At 35.7% G+C, this 19,323-nt stretch overlaps 1 protein-coding gene across 1 annotated transcript in view; it reads right to left on the reverse strand.

Moving 5' to 3' along the window:
- Positions 1-739: 739 nt before the first annotated feature.
- Positions 740-19,323, reverse strand: part of LOC123531094 (uncharacterized) — a 56,103-nt gene continuing 37,519 nt past the window's right edge. Inside the window, exons 24-39 of the mRNA XM_053518185.1 lie at positions 19,108-19,224; positions 18,472-18,588; positions 18,236-18,352; positions 17,659-17,775; positions 16,016-16,132; positions 15,015-15,131; positions 14,279-14,395; positions 13,811-13,927; positions 13,283-13,399; positions 9,826-9,942; positions 9,280-9,396; positions 8,950-9,066; positions 8,636-8,752; positions 6,852-6,968; positions 5,330-5,902; positions 740-4,713 (exon numbers count right to left, since the gene is read on the reverse strand). Coding sequence (XP_053374160.1) covers positions 4,124-4,713; positions 5,330-5,902; positions 6,852-6,968; positions 8,636-8,752; positions 8,950-9,066; positions 9,280-9,396; positions 9,826-9,942; positions 13,283-13,399; positions 13,811-13,927; positions 14,279-14,395; positions 15,015-15,131; positions 16,016-16,132; positions 17,659-17,775; positions 18,236-18,352; positions 18,472-18,588; positions 19,108-19,224 — 2,801 coding nt within the window. The 3' untranslated portion in view covers positions 740-4,123. The remainder of the gene's footprint in view (positions 4,714-5,329; positions 5,903-6,851; positions 6,969-8,635; positions 8,753-8,949; positions 9,067-9,279; positions 9,397-9,825; positions 9,943-13,282; positions 13,400-13,810; positions 13,928-14,278; positions 14,396-15,014; positions 15,132-16,015; positions 16,133-17,658; positions 17,776-18,235; positions 18,353-18,471; positions 18,589-19,107; positions 19,225-19,323) is intronic.

Raw genomic sequence — 19,323 nt, forward strand, 5'->3', positions numbered from 1 at the left:
TTTAACATTTACGTGTATGTAGACATTTTCTCAAAGAATAAAACTAATACCTGGAAATTTACAATGAAAATGATCTAGATCTTTTCTCAATACAATAAGCAATAAAACTAAGCCAAACTGCCATATCCTCATATGACTAATTATTATACTAGATTTCATCAAAAGCATTGAACTTCATTTTGGACTACCTCACATGCAACACTGAATAGGTGATTCCTGTTAGGTGTAATCTGTCCTTTGAAAAATCTTGGCAGCGGGTTACATAAGGACCATTTGAGTGAAAATATTTCAAAATGTGCCCAGCGGCAAGATTACCCAAGGAACATCCAGGCCAAGTTTAATCCACTTCCACCACACGATTTCAGAGGGGAGGTCTGAAGAAAACGGAGCAAACGAACTCACCCCGAGCACTTTGTACTAACCTAAAAAATTTATGTTTTACATTATTTGATTGTGATGTGAACCTCAAAGAGAAACAAAAATAATATGGTTATGCTTACAAAGATGAAAATGTAAATTCGACTTACATCGTACAATGTTGAACATAGCACAGTTCTACGGCAAATATTGCTTAATTGATTAATGGTTTACAAATTATCTGAAATAACATAATGGGATTATAAATTATTTTAACATGAATACCATGTGATAAATAATAGTCAATAAGATAAAGATGATTAGTGTAAGAAACAAAAGGAATTTAGGAAAACGTGGACACATGTAAGAAGAACTTTATAACTGTATAAAGAATCTTTAACCAGAGTCTCATGAACATATTCCGAAAACAGGTCAGGAGTTTTTTCTCTTATATATCTCATGAGAGTTTTTTCATATTGAATTCATTTAACGAGTTACAGATAAAAAATGCGAAGCTCTGCTGAGCTGTTAATCAATATTAATATTCTTTATTCAACGAGTTTGATAAATTCAATGCGGAAAACACAAATGTAATCTTCTTTTTATCGCATGTAAGCTTTTCCTGCTGAAACATCAAACTTTCTTCTTTCTTTACCTATTATACTCCAAGTGTATTCGATCATTGTTTACAAAGACGTCACTGTCAAAGCTTTATTACACTTAGTCTAGTGTATTACCAAATTTATCTAATAACATTATTTCACCCCATGGCGTCAAACATATGATAAATAAAATATGTACCTGTTATAATATAGTGAAATGAAAATAATAACAATAAACCTATAGATCTGATACATTTAGGAAATAAAAAATGAAAAATATTTCCGTTTTATTCCCTAGTGTAATCAAGGTCAAACGTTACAAATGGAAAACAGTGATAAAACGAGAATAAAATCTTTGAATGACATATTGGGGAAACCAGTTGATCGGAAATCTAGGGGAATACATTGTTAATGAAAAAGAGAAGTTTGCGAATTCAGACACTGATTTGTTGGATTGGTAGGCTTTTAGATTCTATGCGTTAAATATGTATTTATTTTTTTTGTATTTCTTCGAGTGACGTAATGTTGATCACTTAAGCAACCCAATGTTCCTGAATGTTTAGTACATATACCTATCTTTCAGCAAGAAATGTAAACTGATATTTTCCCAACATTAATAAAGGCGGAATTTGACAGCTTATTTAAAGCAACGTACATCCATCGTACGATAGTTCTTTGAAAAGCAAAATGTCTTTAAAACAATATACATTATATACATATATCTATATTAAACAGATCGTAAGGTGACTTTTTAGACCAAATGGCGTCTTAAACAGACTCATTTAAACCGGGTTTACTATTGATTTACTTGCATGCAGTCTATGAATCCAAAGGATCATAAACTATCACAACAACAGTCTTCAAGTGTCGCCAGACGGCCGTAAAATGTTTCCTCGTACATGGACTCCACACCGCAAGTAATCCAGTAACTACTTATAACTGTATTTACTATAAACACTGCTGGGATAAGTTATTAAACAAAACAACTCCACAAAACACTACTAAGATACATTATATAAAAAAAAACCAGCATCATAGAAACAATGATGATATACGTTATTAAACAAAACAACAGAACTGAGAACTGCAAAAGAAGCTTTCTTAAAATAGGATTGGAAAGAACAAAATGTTATAATCGTTACTTCACATATGTAAGGGCTTCTGTGTACAACATACCGAGGAGTGAATGCGAAAAAAATCTGCTTCTTTTTCTGTATGTACTTCGAATTCATTCGCATTCATCCCTCGATATTCAGTCTGTTAAACGCAGTCACATGATGATTTACCTGATGATGGTGGCATGCATTTGACACATGGTAATTGATGACGTAAATGTCACTAAAAGAACGTAAAACACGCATATAACCAGGTTGGCATATTTAGAAAGACGCAGCCACATTCCTATTAGGGCACGTCAGTGCTAATTAAAGAAAAACGCAATTGTCAAATAGTTCCATCTGTCTAGCCCTCACACAACAATCAATTGATTTTAATCAAGTATTTAATTAAGTAATTGTTTTATTTTTTGTTGAATTACGGTTAAAGCGTTTCAATTTCATTAACCACGATCCCCTAATTGTCGGTTTCCATATCAAATAACTTCACTGGAATAACCATCAAAACGTCACCAAAGCCAAATGGAATACAAATGTGTAACTTTAATCCCTTTGTATCAACAATACAAAACGTAGAGCTGCACATTTTCGTGTTTCATTTTAGCATGTTTAAATGGTACTATATTAGTAGGTTACTTCATAATTTCTTATCTAACATTCAATATGCCATTATTATTATTATTATTATTATCATTATTATTATTACGCCGGCCTCTGTGGCCGAGTGGTTAAGGTCACTGACTTCAAATCACTTGCCCCTCTCCGCTTTGTGGTTCGAGTCACACTAGGGCTGTTGAATTCGGGGTGGGTGGTTCTACCCAAGTACCCGTCTGTGATGAAATGATGTACGGAGGGGCACCTGGGGTTTTCCTCCATCACAAAAGCTATAAGCCGCCATATGATCTATAATTGTGTCGGTGCGACGTTGAACCCTAAAATACAAACATTACCATTATAATATCATCGCCATCATCATCACCATCATGTCGTCTGGCAGATATAGAATATCATATTGCAGTCATACTACATTCTCATATCTTAATGCACATAATCAACATGAAAAAATATAACTACATGGTCAGTAGACACTTCAATTTTAAAAAAGTCATGTTGCATGTTCCTGTTTGGTTATTGGCCTTGATTTTATTGTTTTTGTTCTTACCCTTAACTAACAATCATAATAATATGACCGTCATCTGATTAACTACTTATTAATGTAACTTTGACGGAAATGCCGATTTAGTTTTAGCAAATGCTCTATAAAACAGTCAAGGACTACATTTGTGGAAATATGGCTTGCTCAATAAAGGAAATTGCATGATACGATGGGAGGATGTATGAATAAAATACCCCAAAGCAGTTAGCCTCACTGATCACATCAAACGATATCTGATTAAAAGCCTCCAAAAAATGAGATCATATTGCTCATTCTCACAAAAATATCTAAATGCTTAAAACAACCATTCGCCAGACTTGAAACATTTTAAGTACATGCAAAATTCCTATTATAGGTCACTTGATGAATAAACTAGCAAAATAATAGCAGGATGAGTTTAACTGAGCACAAGAGGTAACTAAATATTCAACACATCTCACTAAGTTACCTCAGTAAGTATTTATAATCCTTTTATATATTTGATTTCACCGTTCAATATAGCCTAGTAAAACATTAACAAGGCTACTTTCGCTGCAATATCTGCTGAAAAGTAGATATACGACATTTCCCGTAATGTAAGTCAATACAAATACAGTACCAGGCGGCGTCAAGTGTAATGCATATTTTATTACCTGTCATATGAACAGACTCGATCAAACCGTGTTCAACCTTGCTATAGTTCTGCTTGGTTGAACTCTATGCTTCCAACTGATTTTCGCAAGACTTTAAGCTGAGAAGAGTGAAGGATGATTAACATTTCTTACCGCTCACGAACAGACTCGATCAAAACATTCATGCTATTTTATTTGTTGGTTGTATTTTATGCTCAGAGGGGATATTCTTACACATTTTACAATATTTATTCATATGCATTATTAATATGACATAGATTTTCATATATGTGTACAAAAACTGTATTCCATGCTACTCTGAAGTGCGTCTAAATTTCTTATGTCTTGATATACATCATCTCCAAGAATAAAGGTAAGTGCTGGATCCGACGAAATTTCCACTAGATTTGTCACATTGGCAGCTAACCCTACTCCAATAGTTACAACGAAATGGCCAGAATCTTTAAGCCTTTTTGACTGACTCTTTGCTAATGCCAGGTCTTCAGCATTTCCTGGTGTGATAACAACGACAATTTTTCTAGAATGTTGTCGCGTGCCCTTGCCAACTGAAAAACCGTCTGATGACAAGTATTCTAGAATGCTCGACACATTTGAATAACTGTTCAATTTCATTTTAGTGTTAGCATTGATTGTTGATAGAAGTGCAGGTGCATTATCAAATTGGTTAAAGTTAGATATGGCTTGGTATTGTTCGGAAAATGTTGTGTAACTGAACATGGTAGCGTTTGGCCCAACATTCGAATGTTTTATTAGATGAGCTGCAGCTTGCAATTGCGTGTCGAAATTCTTCACTCCGATGGATGACGTGACATCCATTACTATGGCAACATCGGACACTTCATTTGTGCAGTCTAAAATATAAAAAAAACAAAATTTATTTATTATGTTTCTATATACTTACATCGTTAAGATTTGGAGTTTGATTATGAATATGAAACAACTACCTTTTCATAGATAAAAAAAAACTGGAAATGAGAGTAAACTCTACCTACATATTAATTCCATAATAAAAACAAAGTCGTTCAAATCAGTTAGACAAGTTCTGGAAATACTCTATTAAATACCCTAAAACATCCTCACAGACACCAAAATATTCTCGTTTACACATTTCTGTTGGGTTAAGAGTCACATTGACGCTTTTCAAGTCATGTTTTCCAGCTTTGATGTTGGAGGAAGACCCTAGGTGCCCCTCCGGACATTTTTACATCACGAGCGGGCACTTGGTAGTACAACCAACCTTATGTACGTGAGCTAAATGGCTTCCTAACACACAGAACTTTACACCATAAGTGAGATTTTGAACCAACATTAGTAAGGGGCACGTGCTTTGAAGTGATTTGAAATTAGCGACCTTAATCAATCGGCTCTTTAAAAATTCTCCGAAAATGCGTATTTCACAGTAACACATTATATAGAGTTGCTTATCAAGAAAAGGTCATTCAAACAGCGTGTATATAGTGTACATACTTGAACATCCAAACATTGTATACTTCAGAAGATTCTGTAAAGCATCTGATGTATACATGGGAAACACGTGCTTCGGATACGTGGCAATTCCCAGCAATTCCTCGTGGTTCACGGAACGACCTATTGCTATCGCATAGATCTTTACACCGTTAGACTTTAAATATGCAGCCTGAAGTTTTGTATCAGTCGGGTCAGAAGACAGCCCGTCAGTCAAGACAATAACATAATGTTCAACCGAACTTCTCACACCAACTGCAGGATCAAACACACTGTCTTTAACAGTCTGTAACGCTTTTCCGGTGAAACTTGGACCCCCGTTTGTCACTTTTATAGCATCGACAGCGGCTAATAGGGTATCGTTATCTTGATGATCGTTGAGATAAAAGTGAACTACTGGTTCCAATGAAAATGTCATCACGCTAAACTGGTAGCGATAGTTAAGCGGACCAACGGGGAATTTGGATATGAAATTCTTCATGAATTCTTTCTGTTCTTCAAATGTTTCACTTCCTTCACTCTCAGAGACGTCAACAACAAAAGCTATGTCTGCATCTGTGTATGGTGTACATACATCTGAATTTAAAAGAAAAAATCGTTCAGGTTAATTGTTTTGGTGTGTTAAGTTTTTAACTGATCAACAAAATATATTTACATACGCTCTATTTTTTTCCATTGAAAGTCATGACGTCGATTTTGTATGAGCAACAAAAGGAAAGGCGTCAAAATTACGATAGTCCTGCTTAGAGGTAACGGGCCACTGTTTTAACGACGTCCACATATAGTCGGGGAGAACGCTCCAACGTCGCAGTTGTTCCGTCTGATGAACATAATAGGTTGACCTGAATGGCTTGGATGGTGACTTTAATGTTAAATGCAACAAAATATGTCCAATTTATAACATAATCTTGTCAGAGAAATATAATGTGATTATAATAAATGGTTCTTTCGGAGCTCTTGGGAAATGAACGACATGCACCGGCAAATTGAACGTAAATCGTTTGCGTGATTCATGTATTTTTCGATCCTATACTGTCGTTCATTTCGCATGAACTCCAAAAAGACAATAATTTCCTAAAAGAATGTTCTCGGTATCCTCTCAATGAACTAAATATTCTAAGAGAGCAGCTACATTAAAACGCAATTCATATAAACTAACAATAAAAACTTACAATACTATCTGGCAGTCTGATTCATATTAAAAGTTCTACATTTCAAGATTTATCTAAATGTTTTTAGTTACTTAAATGAAACAAAATCGAATTCTGCAAGGACATCATAATATTGTACCGTTTTACTGAAATTGTGTTACGTTATTCCTAAGATATTTTTCTAAATGTGTAAGAAAATCAAAACATTCAGTTGTAGGATTATAAACGATTTTGTTTCACCGATAGTAGTTTATATTAATATGTATACATTCTTTATCAAAATACTACGTGAAACCATAGACGCCCTCACAGAGTCCCTTTTAAGCTTTAAATCGGGAGTTAACACATTTGAGATCGACATAAACTTTAAGTACCAATGTCCTCGCAGTTTGAACCTGTCCACCCATAAGAACATGAGCACATGTAATCGTGGCCGCTATTTATGTGTAAACACGTTCCACCATTGAGGCAATACTTCGGACTTGAGCAGTCTGAAAAGGAAAAAATACTTACGAAGTTACATTTATAGAATTCTTCCTACATCAACACTTAACTTTAAGGTAATATGTTACTGTTTTACCTAATACCACGGCTAATACAATAGGCATACGGGTAGGCCGATCATGCATTTTAAATGCCTTATCTTTTCGCTACAATAGGCACTTTTAGGACAAGGACGACGTTGCGTACAGATAACATTTACCAGATCTATAAACAGATTATAACTTTCATCGTACTAATCAACATCTAAAATATGTCTGTCTGAGTGATAGTGTGGCTTGCCATACGACGATGATGATGTACGAATCTAATGATAACGTTGTGCATCTGCATATGACTGAATTTGTGACATATATTTTGAAATAATAAATTGCCCCGAGAGACACCTGTGGTCTTCCTCAATTACATAAGCTAGAGAAATCATCACATTATCTTGAATGTGTCGGTGGTGCTCTAAACACAACAACCAGATAAAAAAAGATACACAATCTACTCTCATTACCACTTAAAGGTCTTATTTTGTAATCTAGACATGTCTTCGTTTTTTTGACTCAGCATCTGTAATGCAATTTCTGCTTAAACAAAGCAGTCTAACAAATATGCAAACTATTTTCAAACAATCTCTATTCATTTTGGAGTCCAGAACATAGTCTGTGAAATGAAATAAGGTTTAACTCTCATTCACGTGTCGTAAATCAAAACAATATTGATGTGGTTTACTTATTGTTTTTTTTTTACTCTGTTTCGATCGTATATCAACTCCAAACCGGATCTCTATAAACCACAAAAATCTCTAAACATACCATTTTACCAGTTTCCGAATGTTCGCTTAAATGTTTGACCCTATTAGACCGGATATGTCGTTATTTCGGATATCAGACCACTTTGATAAAAGCGTGCTAAATAACAATTTAAAAATACCTCCAGAAACCGGAGTTGATATGAAATCGGACACGAACAAATAGGAATATAATTTTGATGCCGATCTAAAGAGAGAATGGCCATTTAGTAGTGGTTGTAATTTGATGCATGCCTGCCTCTGATTGTCTGAATACACTGGAAGCATTTGATATTACAATAACAATATACATTATTTTGGTGGGAAAACATTTGTGAAATTCTAAACATTTGTATGCATATTGCTGCTGCTGTTGTTGCTGCTGTTAAATGAAAATCCGGAACATTTTATTATATTATTTGTATTATAATTAATAGTGACAGTCGTTTTACCTCTTTTAGTCTTCATTATTTTCGTATTATAAAACTTATTCAACTTATTGCAAGCTCTTTAGACAATTTAATGGATTCAATATAACACCATTCGTATATCAAAACAGGTGGTTTACGTTTTGAGCAGAGTTACATAATGTCAATAGTGTAAAGACATATGTCTATCTGACCAAGCCGTACACAGTTATATCTAATCAATTCAAAATTTGATTTAAAAATCGGTATATTTTCTCCTATTAACAAAGTTGCATGTGCCATCATTATGACAATAAAGCGAACTGGAACAATCTGAACTGTATACCGGTGGAAATCTGGTTTTAACTGAACAGTTTGTTAATATAAACCGCCCATATATAGTGTAAATTGAGTAACCGTTGCTCATAGCAACTTTTTAAATGTGTTCGAAGTCAACAAAACAATTATTTACCAATGACATCACAGTTAGTTCCCTTCCAACCGTCAGTACAGCTACATGTATATCTTTTACCACCATTGATTAAGTTACATGTACCACCATTATGACAATAAAGCGGACTGGAACAATCTGAATGGTAAACGACAAATATGAGTTAGTATCAGCGACTGGTGCATATTTAAGCTATTATATACACTGTTTAAGTTACCAAATATATATCTGGTTTTAACAGAAATGTTTGTTTAATATACGTAACCTTCATATAGTGTAGAATGATAACAGTTGCAACACTGTAAAAATATTCAGAGGTCAACAAAACTATCTACCAATTAAATCACAGTTAGGTCCCCTCCAACCGTCAGCACAGCTACACGAATACCGTTTTCCCCCGTTGATTAAGCTACAAGTACCACCATTATGACAATAAAGCGGACTGGAACAATCTGAATGGTAAATGACAAATATAAGTTAGTTGTTGTTACCTTCAGTGAGCGATTGGTGAATATTTAAGCTATTACATATTAAACTAAAACAACAGATATCTGTTTTTAATGGATTTTTTTTTTAAATATCACCGCTCAGATAGTGAATGATGTACAAACGTTGCTAATAGCAACACTGCAAATATATTCAAAGACAGCAAAACAAATATCTACCAATAAGATCACAGTTAGATCCCTTCCAACCGTCAGCACAGCTACACGTATGCCCTTTTCCAGCGTTGATTAAATTACATGTACCGCCATTATGACAATAAAGCGGACTGGAACAATCTGAATGGTAATGGAAGTTTTATAATGATACATTAGAACGACTGGTAGGAATTTTGCTATACAAATATCTAAATCATTTGGTAGACATCCGGGTTTAAGCGAACCGTTTATTTCAAAGAAACACTTGTCGAGAAGATGAAAAGTTAATTCACATTTTTCACAGCATCCGTATAGATATATTCTAAGTAAGCAAACAATTATTTACCAACAAGATCACAGTCAGATCCATTCTGACCGTCAGTACAGCTACATGTTTATCTCTTACCACCATTGATTAAGTTACATGTAACGCCATGATGACAATAAAGTGGCAATCCAGTATCAACAGACCATATCGTTGAATATAACAGCTATGTTGATGAAAACTGAATAACCACTTTTTATACAAGCCAGTTCTGAAAATTCAATGAAAGGAAACCATTCATTTACCAGTCAGGTCACAATCAGATCCCATCCAACCGTCAGCACAGCTACACGTATGTCCTTTTCCCCCGTTGATTAAATTACATGTACCACCGTTATGACAATAAAGTGGACTGGAACAATCTGAATGGTAAACAGAACATGCAAGTTAAATTGTCGTAAATCTAAACAAGAGACTGGTGGGATTTTAGTTATACAAATATCTGAGTAATTTAATAGAAAATATAAATACATTATATAAGAAACATATGACAATAAAATAGAACAAGGGTACCAGAATGTCACAATATACGCCCGTCATAGCAAATTTCTGTACACTAGCACCTGTATTTTCAAATGGAATTTTAATTCTGTGGTTTTGTAGTAATTATTGTAATTCTTTTGTTTTTCTAAATCCACAACAAAAAAAAAACTCCTTACCATATAAATATATATACACCTAAAATTTGAAAGTAACATCTATGTTGTACCACAGAAAAGTGGTCTTGGTTTTTCCCTACGGTCAATTATAAAAAAAGTTACAATATAAGTTATTTATAGTAACAACTAAGGGAAGTTAATCTTTAAAAAAAAAATTCTAAGTCCACACAAAAATCCTTAACAGGTAGAGATAGCTCAGTATACACCTCAAAATTGGATGTAACATGCCTGTTGTTGTACTACAGAAAAGTTGTTTCGATTTTTCCCTACGACTGGTAATGAAAAAGTTACAATATAAGCTATTTATAGTAACATCAAGGGTAATTCTAAGAAGGACCTCATGCACCCGTCTCTGTGGTGTAAATTTGCCAGTTACACAATCCTTATGCATAAAGAAGAAAGATCTGAACTTTGGTCTTAGTTACATTAAGCTAGAAAGAGTATTTAAGAAGGGCCTGCGCATGACACTCCATCAAAATCCCTCCATGCATGAAGAAGAAATGCTCCGGACAAAGTCATTCTTGCATTCGACCTTTGGCCTCTAAATGTGACCTTGACCTTAGACCTAGGGACCTGGTTCTTCCGCATAACACTCCGTCTCTTGATGGTAAATAATTGTGCCAAGTTTCATCAAAATCACTCCATGCATGAAGAAGATATGCTCCGGAAAATGTCTGTGGGCGCAGCCCGGCCGCCCGCCAGGGGCGTTCCCATAATACGTCCCGTTTTTCAAACGGGCGTATAGAAAGTGGAAACTTCACAGGTTGCTCAACACGACAAAAACTGTTGCAGGCTCGGTTTGATTGAGTCTGTTCATGGACGGTAGTGGAAATGCATGCTACCGTCCACGCCCTCTAGCCCCGGGTGTAGGAGAACTTAATATTTACACATGCTACAAGTGCAAAAATCAATTTAAAAGCACCCTCATATGTATTCATACGGCTGTGCACATGGAACCTTCAATGATATACTAGCGTGTAATTCCATGGAAAGTGGCGTGTGGTCCCCAGTTAAAAATGGGTTTGCCCTAAACGAGAAAACAATGGGTAGAACTAAACAAACTGGAATTTAGAAAGAAGATCTGAGGTCGTGGAGCCTGCATAATATGACAGGAACTGCCAAAAGACAAAATTAAAAAGCAGGCACCATATTCATGGGGTGGTTATAGAATACCCAAAGCTATGAAACCGGGAGTATTGGAAGCACCCAGGCCAAAATGTTCAAGCTGATGAAATAAACAGTACCAATAACACGACATAAAATAAAATCTGGAAAGTAGATCCATCGGAAGCACCGAGAACAAAGCAAACAGTGAAAATTGCAGACTCGGTTTGATTGAGTCTGTTCATGAGCAGTAATGGAAAATGCAACACTGTCCACGCCTCCTAGCACCGGCTTAAGCAGAATTCAATCTTCAGATCTAAATGAGTTGAAATCAATGATCCCGAAGAACCAGAAAATATAACAACACTGAGATGAAGTCGGGGCGACTTTTTACGGCCGCCACACAGCACTTAACACCAGCTGTTGTGAAGTAAATAAAATCTGGAAAGTAGATCCCTCGGAAGCACCGAGAACAAAGCAAACAGTGAAAATTGCAGTCGTGCTGAACGATCCGAGAAGATCGAAATATAACAGCCCTGATTGAATAAAGCGGATTTGAACAATCTGAATGGTAAATGGAATGTCACAGGATGAGAAAAATGTGCAATCAGTTATGGAGCCTGCATATGACAGGAACTGCCAAAAGACAAAATTAAAAAGCAGGTACCATATCCATGGGGTGATTATAGAATACCCAAAGCTATGAAAGCGGGAGTATTGGAACCACCCAGGCCGAAATGTTCAAGCTGATGAAATAAACAGTACCAATAATACGACATAAAAGTCGTGCTGAACGATCTGAGAAGATCGAAATATAACAGCCCTGATTGAATAAAGCGGATTTTACTGATAAATATCAAACCTTATAAGTCTAAGTAAAGGGTGGGTACGACAGGCCTACAGATACGAATTGTCAAAAAAGAGAACCGGAGTAAAGACGAAGACCATTATATAGCCACAAGGAAATCGTGACCAGGTCATGGCTAAGTCATTAATATATACAAACGGAACATGCATCTGTTTCATATTAACCATCTTCAAAACCGAAATAATTGCACAATTTCACCTTTAATTATAAAACAATAACCACAAGTTTTAAATGTAAGATTTACCTTTAGTGATCAATATTTCGAATAGGCTTAACACACCTTGATCGTATTATATAGGCATTATTACTTGTACGCGTACACATACATTTATTGGATCGCAAACACTCTAATAATTTAGAAAAATACTTGAACACATTTAATATGGGAACATGAGAAACATAAATGACGAAGGAAAATCTAGTGCTTAAAGAAAGAAACAGAAAAAAATGACAGATTAAAAACAATCTAAATGGTGAATGGAATGTCACAGGATGAGAAAAATGTGCAGTCAGTTCGGGGTTCGAACCCGGGATCCCTCGCTTACAGGGCGAGTGCTCTATCGACTGAGCTAACCGGCTGCCTGCACATATTCTCCCCTACGTGACCAAGTCCGTACCATGACATACATCCTCCACAAATTTGAAATTCGTCCTCGAATTCCAGAGGTACATAATATTGCAAGCGTCGTAAGACTGACCAAGCAAGCATGCCTCGGCCCCACGTTGGGCGCCAAATGCGACAGGGTGAAAAAAATGTGCAGTCAGTCCGGGGCTCGAACCTGGGACACCTCGCTTACAGCTCTAACGACTGAGCTATCCGGCTGCCTGCACATATTCTTCCCTACGTCACTAAGTCCGTACCGTGACATATATACTGTAGCTTCTAACTGATTTACTAAACCACCAACGACAGCTGAACATTCACGGGACGAAACTATCTATATATTTGGTGGCAATCCAGTTTCAACAGACCATATCGTTGAATATAACAGCCATGATGATGGAAACTGAATAACCACATTTTATACAAGCAAGTTCTGAAAATTCAATAAAAGGAAACCATTCATTTACCAGTAAGGTCACAATTAGATCCCATCCAACCGTCAGCACAGCTACAAGTATGTCTTTTTCCCCCGTTGATTAAATTACATGTACCTCCGTTATGACAATAAAGTGGACTGGAACAATCTGAATGGTAAACAGAACATGCAAGTTGAATTGTCGTCAAAAAGCCCCCTAGACAGAGAGATCAGAAATCAGATACAGGCTTGTCTGGCTAACTTAGCCTAGCTCGTTGCAAATAGACAGCCTGTTCTTTAACGGGCCCAGTGTATAGCACTGATACATGCAAGAATTTACTCACGGTCCCACGTTGGCGCGAAATATCACAGGGTTATATATACTGTAGCTCCTAATTGATTTATTTTACCCTCAATGCCTGGTGAACATTCAAGGTATGAAACTACCTAAATTTTTGGTGGCAATCCAGTGTCAACAGACCATATCGTTAAATATAACAGCCATGATGATGAAAACTGAATAACCACTTTATATACAAGCAAGTTCTGAAAATTCAATGAAAGGAAACCATTCATTTACCAGTAAGGTCACAATTAGATCCCATCCAACCGTCAGCACAGCTACACGTATGTCCTTTTCCCCCGTTGATTAAATTACATGTACCACCGTTATGACAATAAAGTGGACTGGAACAATCTGAATGGTAAACAGAACATGCAATCTGAATTGTCGTCAAACTGAGCAAGAGTCTCATATACCTCCGGTAGGGCGAGTGCTCTAACGACTGAGCTAACCGGCTGCCTGCACATATTCTCCCCTACGCGACCAAGTCCGTACCGTGACATATATACTGTAGCTTCCAATTGATTTACTTAACCACCAACGACTGGTGAACATTCAACGTATAACACTATCTTTATTTTTGGTAGCAATACAGTTTCAACAGACCATATCGTTGAATATAACAGCCATGATGATGAAAACTGAATAACCACTTTTTATACAAGCAAGTTCTGAAAATTCAATGAAAGGAAACTATTCATTTACCAGTAAGGTCACAATTAGATCCCCTCCAACCGTCAGCACAGCTACAAGTATGTCCTTTTCCCCCGTTGATTAAATTACATGTACCACCGTTACGACAATAAAGTGGACTGGAACAATCTGAATAATAATGGAAATTATAACACTGAAATGACTAGTTAGACTTTAGCCATAGAAATATCACACTTACTAGTAATTGGTAGAAACCTGGTTTTTAGAGACCGGTTTTTTTAACGTTACAGTCGTCGAAAAGATAAAAAAATAACAATAGTCGGAGCAACTTTATGGGCATATTCAAAATAAACAAAACAATATATCCCATCCAACCGTCAGCACTTCTACATGACTGTATAATGTTTTCCACCATTAAATTACATGTATCACAATTATGTCAATAAAGCGGACTGGAACAATCTGAATGGTAATGGAAAGTTTATGTTCAATAATGTTACATTGAAGCGACAAGTGGGCCTATAGCTATACAAATATTTTATTTATATGGTAGATCCCATCAAAACGTCAGCACAGATACATGTATAACCTTTTACCACCTTTAACTAAGTTACATGTACTACCATTATGACAATAAATGGCATGTAACAATCTGAGTAAACAAAACATACAAGTTAAATTGTTAATACCTTATGTATACTGGCTAGATTTAACCTAAATAAATATCTGCGTTATTTTATGCAAGTGACACTTTGGTTTTCACAGAACGTTTTGATGAAATATTTACCAGTACGTTCACAGTTAGATCCCATCCAACCGCCAGCACATCTACATGCGTATCCTTTTCCTCCATTGATTAAGTTACAAGTACCACCATTATGACAATAAAGCGGACTGGAACAATCTGAATGGTGGACGAACATATCAGCTTAATTACTATTACCTGAGGCAAGCGACTTGCGAACTTCATTCACACAATGAAGTGGACAACTTGAACTATCAAGATATGTCCATATATAATGTTTCTTAATGTCACCAAGAGTTTCCATAAATAGTAATTGTACGTAAAGAAGGATCTTGGAGTATCACAATTTAATAAACTGCTAGGGATTAACATTTATTCTCTTTTTGTTTGAAGGTAAATCAATTGTTCTCTTTTCCCACATGACAAAGGTAATAAACAAATGAACAACAAATAAGCACGTAGGAATATGACCTCATATAACGATATTACAATATTTTACTGATGAATATCAAACCTTGTAAGTCTAAGTAAAGGGTGGATACGACAGGCCTACAAATACGAATTGTCAAAAAAGAGAACCGGAGTAAAGACGAAGACCATTATATAGCCACAAGGAAATCGTGACCAGGTCATGGCTAAGTCATTAATGTATACAAACGAAACATGCATCTGTTTCATATTAACCTTCAAAACCGAAATAATTGCACAATTTCACCTTTAATTATAAAACAATAACCACTAGTTTTAAATGTAAGATTTACCTTTAGTGATCAATATTTCGAATAAGCTTAACACACTTTGATCGTATTATATAGGCATTATTACTTGTACGCGTACACGTACATCTATTGGATCGCAAACACTCTAATAATTTAGGAAAAATACTTGAACACATTTAATATGGGAACATGAGAAACATAAATGACGAAAGAAAATCTAGTGCTTAAAGAAAGAAACTGAAAAAAATGACAGATTAAAATCTAAATAACCATACATTTTATAGTAAGGTAAAATATAATTAATAGAAAAAGAATAAAACTTACCAACATGTTCACAGTTTGGTCCCATCCAACCATCAGCACAGGTACAAGTATGTTTTGTTCCTCCATTTGATGTCTTACATGTTCCTCCGTTATGACAATATAGTGGACTAGAACAATCTGAATTGTAAACAAAACATATGTCCGTATTACATATATACATACCAACTGCTAACTATTATGTTTAACACTCATTCTTTTTGTACCGGGAAATGCGTGTAAGGTTTATTTCATATTGGGCATTTAAACTATTTACCTTAACCTTGGATTTACAAAACTGATAGATTCGGACAATAATCGAGCACATCAGATTACCTTCCACTGCCGGGATAAGTAACAGTTATACTCTGTATATTGTTCCTCCCCTGATCAAGTTACATTTCCTCTATTAAATAATGAGGTGGAGATTCGAACATTCTTAATTGTGAAAGACTAAGTAAACTGTGTTTCAAATATATGCTGTCGAAAGCTTTTTAACCATTGGAATAGATAATATGCGATGATAGATAAATGTCAGTTCTTACCTATTTTCTCACAGTTAGATCCCATCCAACCATCCGAACAGCTACACCTATATCCTGTTCCCCCGTTTATCTAATTACAAGTTCCTCCATTATGGCAATAGAGTGGACTTGAACAATCTGATTTTTTTTTCATTGGCCTATGTTTTATGCAACCGTTCGTACAGCTTATTTATAAATCCGTTCGTCCAGTTATCATGTTCCGTCGTTATGATGATGAAAACTGAGTAAATTTTAGTAAAATTAATGAAAGTATTACTGGACCTTAAAATCCTACAGCACAATGTATATCTGGTGACTGACCGCTCTACAGTTGGTAGCTACGCTTTAATGACTATTTAAGTGTGAGATGCTTTTCTTTAAATCCTACAAATGGCGAAAACAAGATTTTTGTCTTTCAACTCTTTTATGCTCAAGGTGCTTTTGAGTTACCGAGTACCTTGGAGTACTGACGCCTCCTACTGGCTTTATATACTGATGTTTTTTAAAGACCCGTTGCGGGCTCCCTTAAGAACATATGCGTGTACAACATCTGAGTAACTATCATGCATAATTTCTTAAATTTGTACAGTAGCAGAATGTAATCCGTTACTATGGCAACGGCAGATGAGTGCCACAGGATGTTTAATTTAATTTTGAATTTTCATTTCAATGGATATCTTTTTCCTACTTGCCACAAAAGCATCCAAATAGTACTTGTAGCGCCAGTTTGATACATACTCGATAAACATCAGACGTCCAACTGAAAGTTTGACATCATAAATAGATATTTACCTCGGCATTACAAAATGAAGAAAGGTACTTGTTCAAAACACACTGACGTTGGGACGCACAGAACAGTGTGCTCTTTCATAAGTAAATTCAACATTTGAACAGGAATGACTCCGATAGATACCTTATAAAAGGTGGTTAAGGTTTGAATGTTTGATGGAATGTTGTGTTTGAACGATATTGTAAGTCCCATGACGGGTGAGAAGATGTATCCCGTGACAAAGAAAGGGTACATCACTGTCAGTCAGTGCGGGAGCGAAAGTAATGGAAATCATTCAGCAACATTGGCTAAAATCTGTCGATGTGATCATAAATTATAAAAACTACACATTGTCAGTACCTGTCAGTACTTACCAACTTTCTCACAGTTAGATCCCGTCCAACCATCAGCACAGTTACATCTATAGCTTTTTCCGCCGTTGATCAAGTTACATGTTCCGCCATTATGACAGTAGCGTGAACTTGAACAATCTTAAATACAAATGAACTTATTCGATCGGTATTGTGTGAAGTCACCCACTTGCTAACTTTTAATCTACTCGTAAAAGGGCCGATAATGGTAACGACTTACCTATTTTGACGGATAGGACAGCCGTATGTATAAACTCATTCCTTTAATCAAACATTTTCCCGTACTGTAGCAATAGAGTTGACACTTATAATCCTAGTTTTAAGCATTAGATATGTGTACATGGAAATGTACTTCAAGAGATTGAGTGTATGCCCGCGTTCATAACTGCAAACAACTCATTGCTTTTCTTGCAATAGTTTTACATCAGTACTCTGTCTATATTACACGACAATGAAAAACAATTATCGGAAAATGGGTTACCGTAAGTTGCATATACTCAGTGGAGGTTGCGCAATTATACTAACAACGGCGTAACTTAAAATGCAGTTCGAAAATTAAAATCGGAAATGTGTAATTTACCTATTTGTTCACAATTGGGACCTGTCCAACCGTCAGTACAGCTACATGTTTTCCCTCTTCCTGAGTTAATCAAGTTACATGTTCCGCCATTACGACAATATATTGGACTGGAACAATCTGAATTTTAAATAAAGCAAACACATTGACATAATATGTACTTAACAAAAAGGCTAACTAGCCAAATGGCGAACCGTTTTATTGAAAACTACACAATACCAGTAGCTGTCGGATCTTACCAACTTTCTCGCAGTTAGATCCCATCCATCCATTTGCACAATTACATCGGTAGCTTGTTCCACCGTTGTTCAAGATACACGTTCCTCCATTCCGGCAGTACCTTGAACTCGAACAATCTTAAATATAAATGAACATATTTTATTGGTGTTTTTGCAATCAACAATGCAATTATATCAGCAACATCAGTATAACCGATACAAGCTAAGACTTCACGACAGCCATGGCAATGTACTCGTACATAACAAAAGCATTCATCTGCTTCTATATACATAGTGTCAAAAATACGAAATATGAAAATCATTTTATGGAATTAAAAAGAAAATTCAATGAATGACCGGAGTGTGCCGTCTGACAAATATGTCACTATTTTTAATAGCATTATGGTACGAGGTACCGGGTATGTCGTAAATGTCAGAAGGCATACCAAGTCATGTGCTAATTCTTAACAAAGTAGCAGAAATAAAAAGACAATGACACTATCTGGGATTTCGGTAGAATGATTTCGGCGCTCCTGCAGTAAGAATCTAGAAAAATTAAATGCGTATTGGGAATCTGATGAGAGCAAACGTAAATTAATAGTATTTAAAATTACTTGAAAGAAAAATATTAGAATAAAGCAAAAAGGAAAGGTTTACCTATTTGGTCACAGTTAGATCCTCTCCAGCCATCAGCACACCCACATCGATAATCTGTTCTTCCGTTTATCAAATAACATGTTCCTCCATTATGACAGTACAATGGACTCGAACAATCTAAAATATAAGTGGACCCTATAAGTATGTATTTGAAACTTACTGTTTAGACACTTTTATAATTGTTAACGTTAGGTCTTCCATTTAAAAAAAAGCACG

This window comes from Mercenaria mercenaria, chromosome 11 (assembly GCF_021730395.1).
Source record: "Mercenaria mercenaria strain notata chromosome 11, MADL_Memer_1, whole genome shotgun sequence".
In the NCBI taxonomy this organism is placed as follows: Eukaryota; Metazoa; Mollusca; class Bivalvia; order Venerida; family Veneridae; genus Mercenaria; species Mercenaria mercenaria.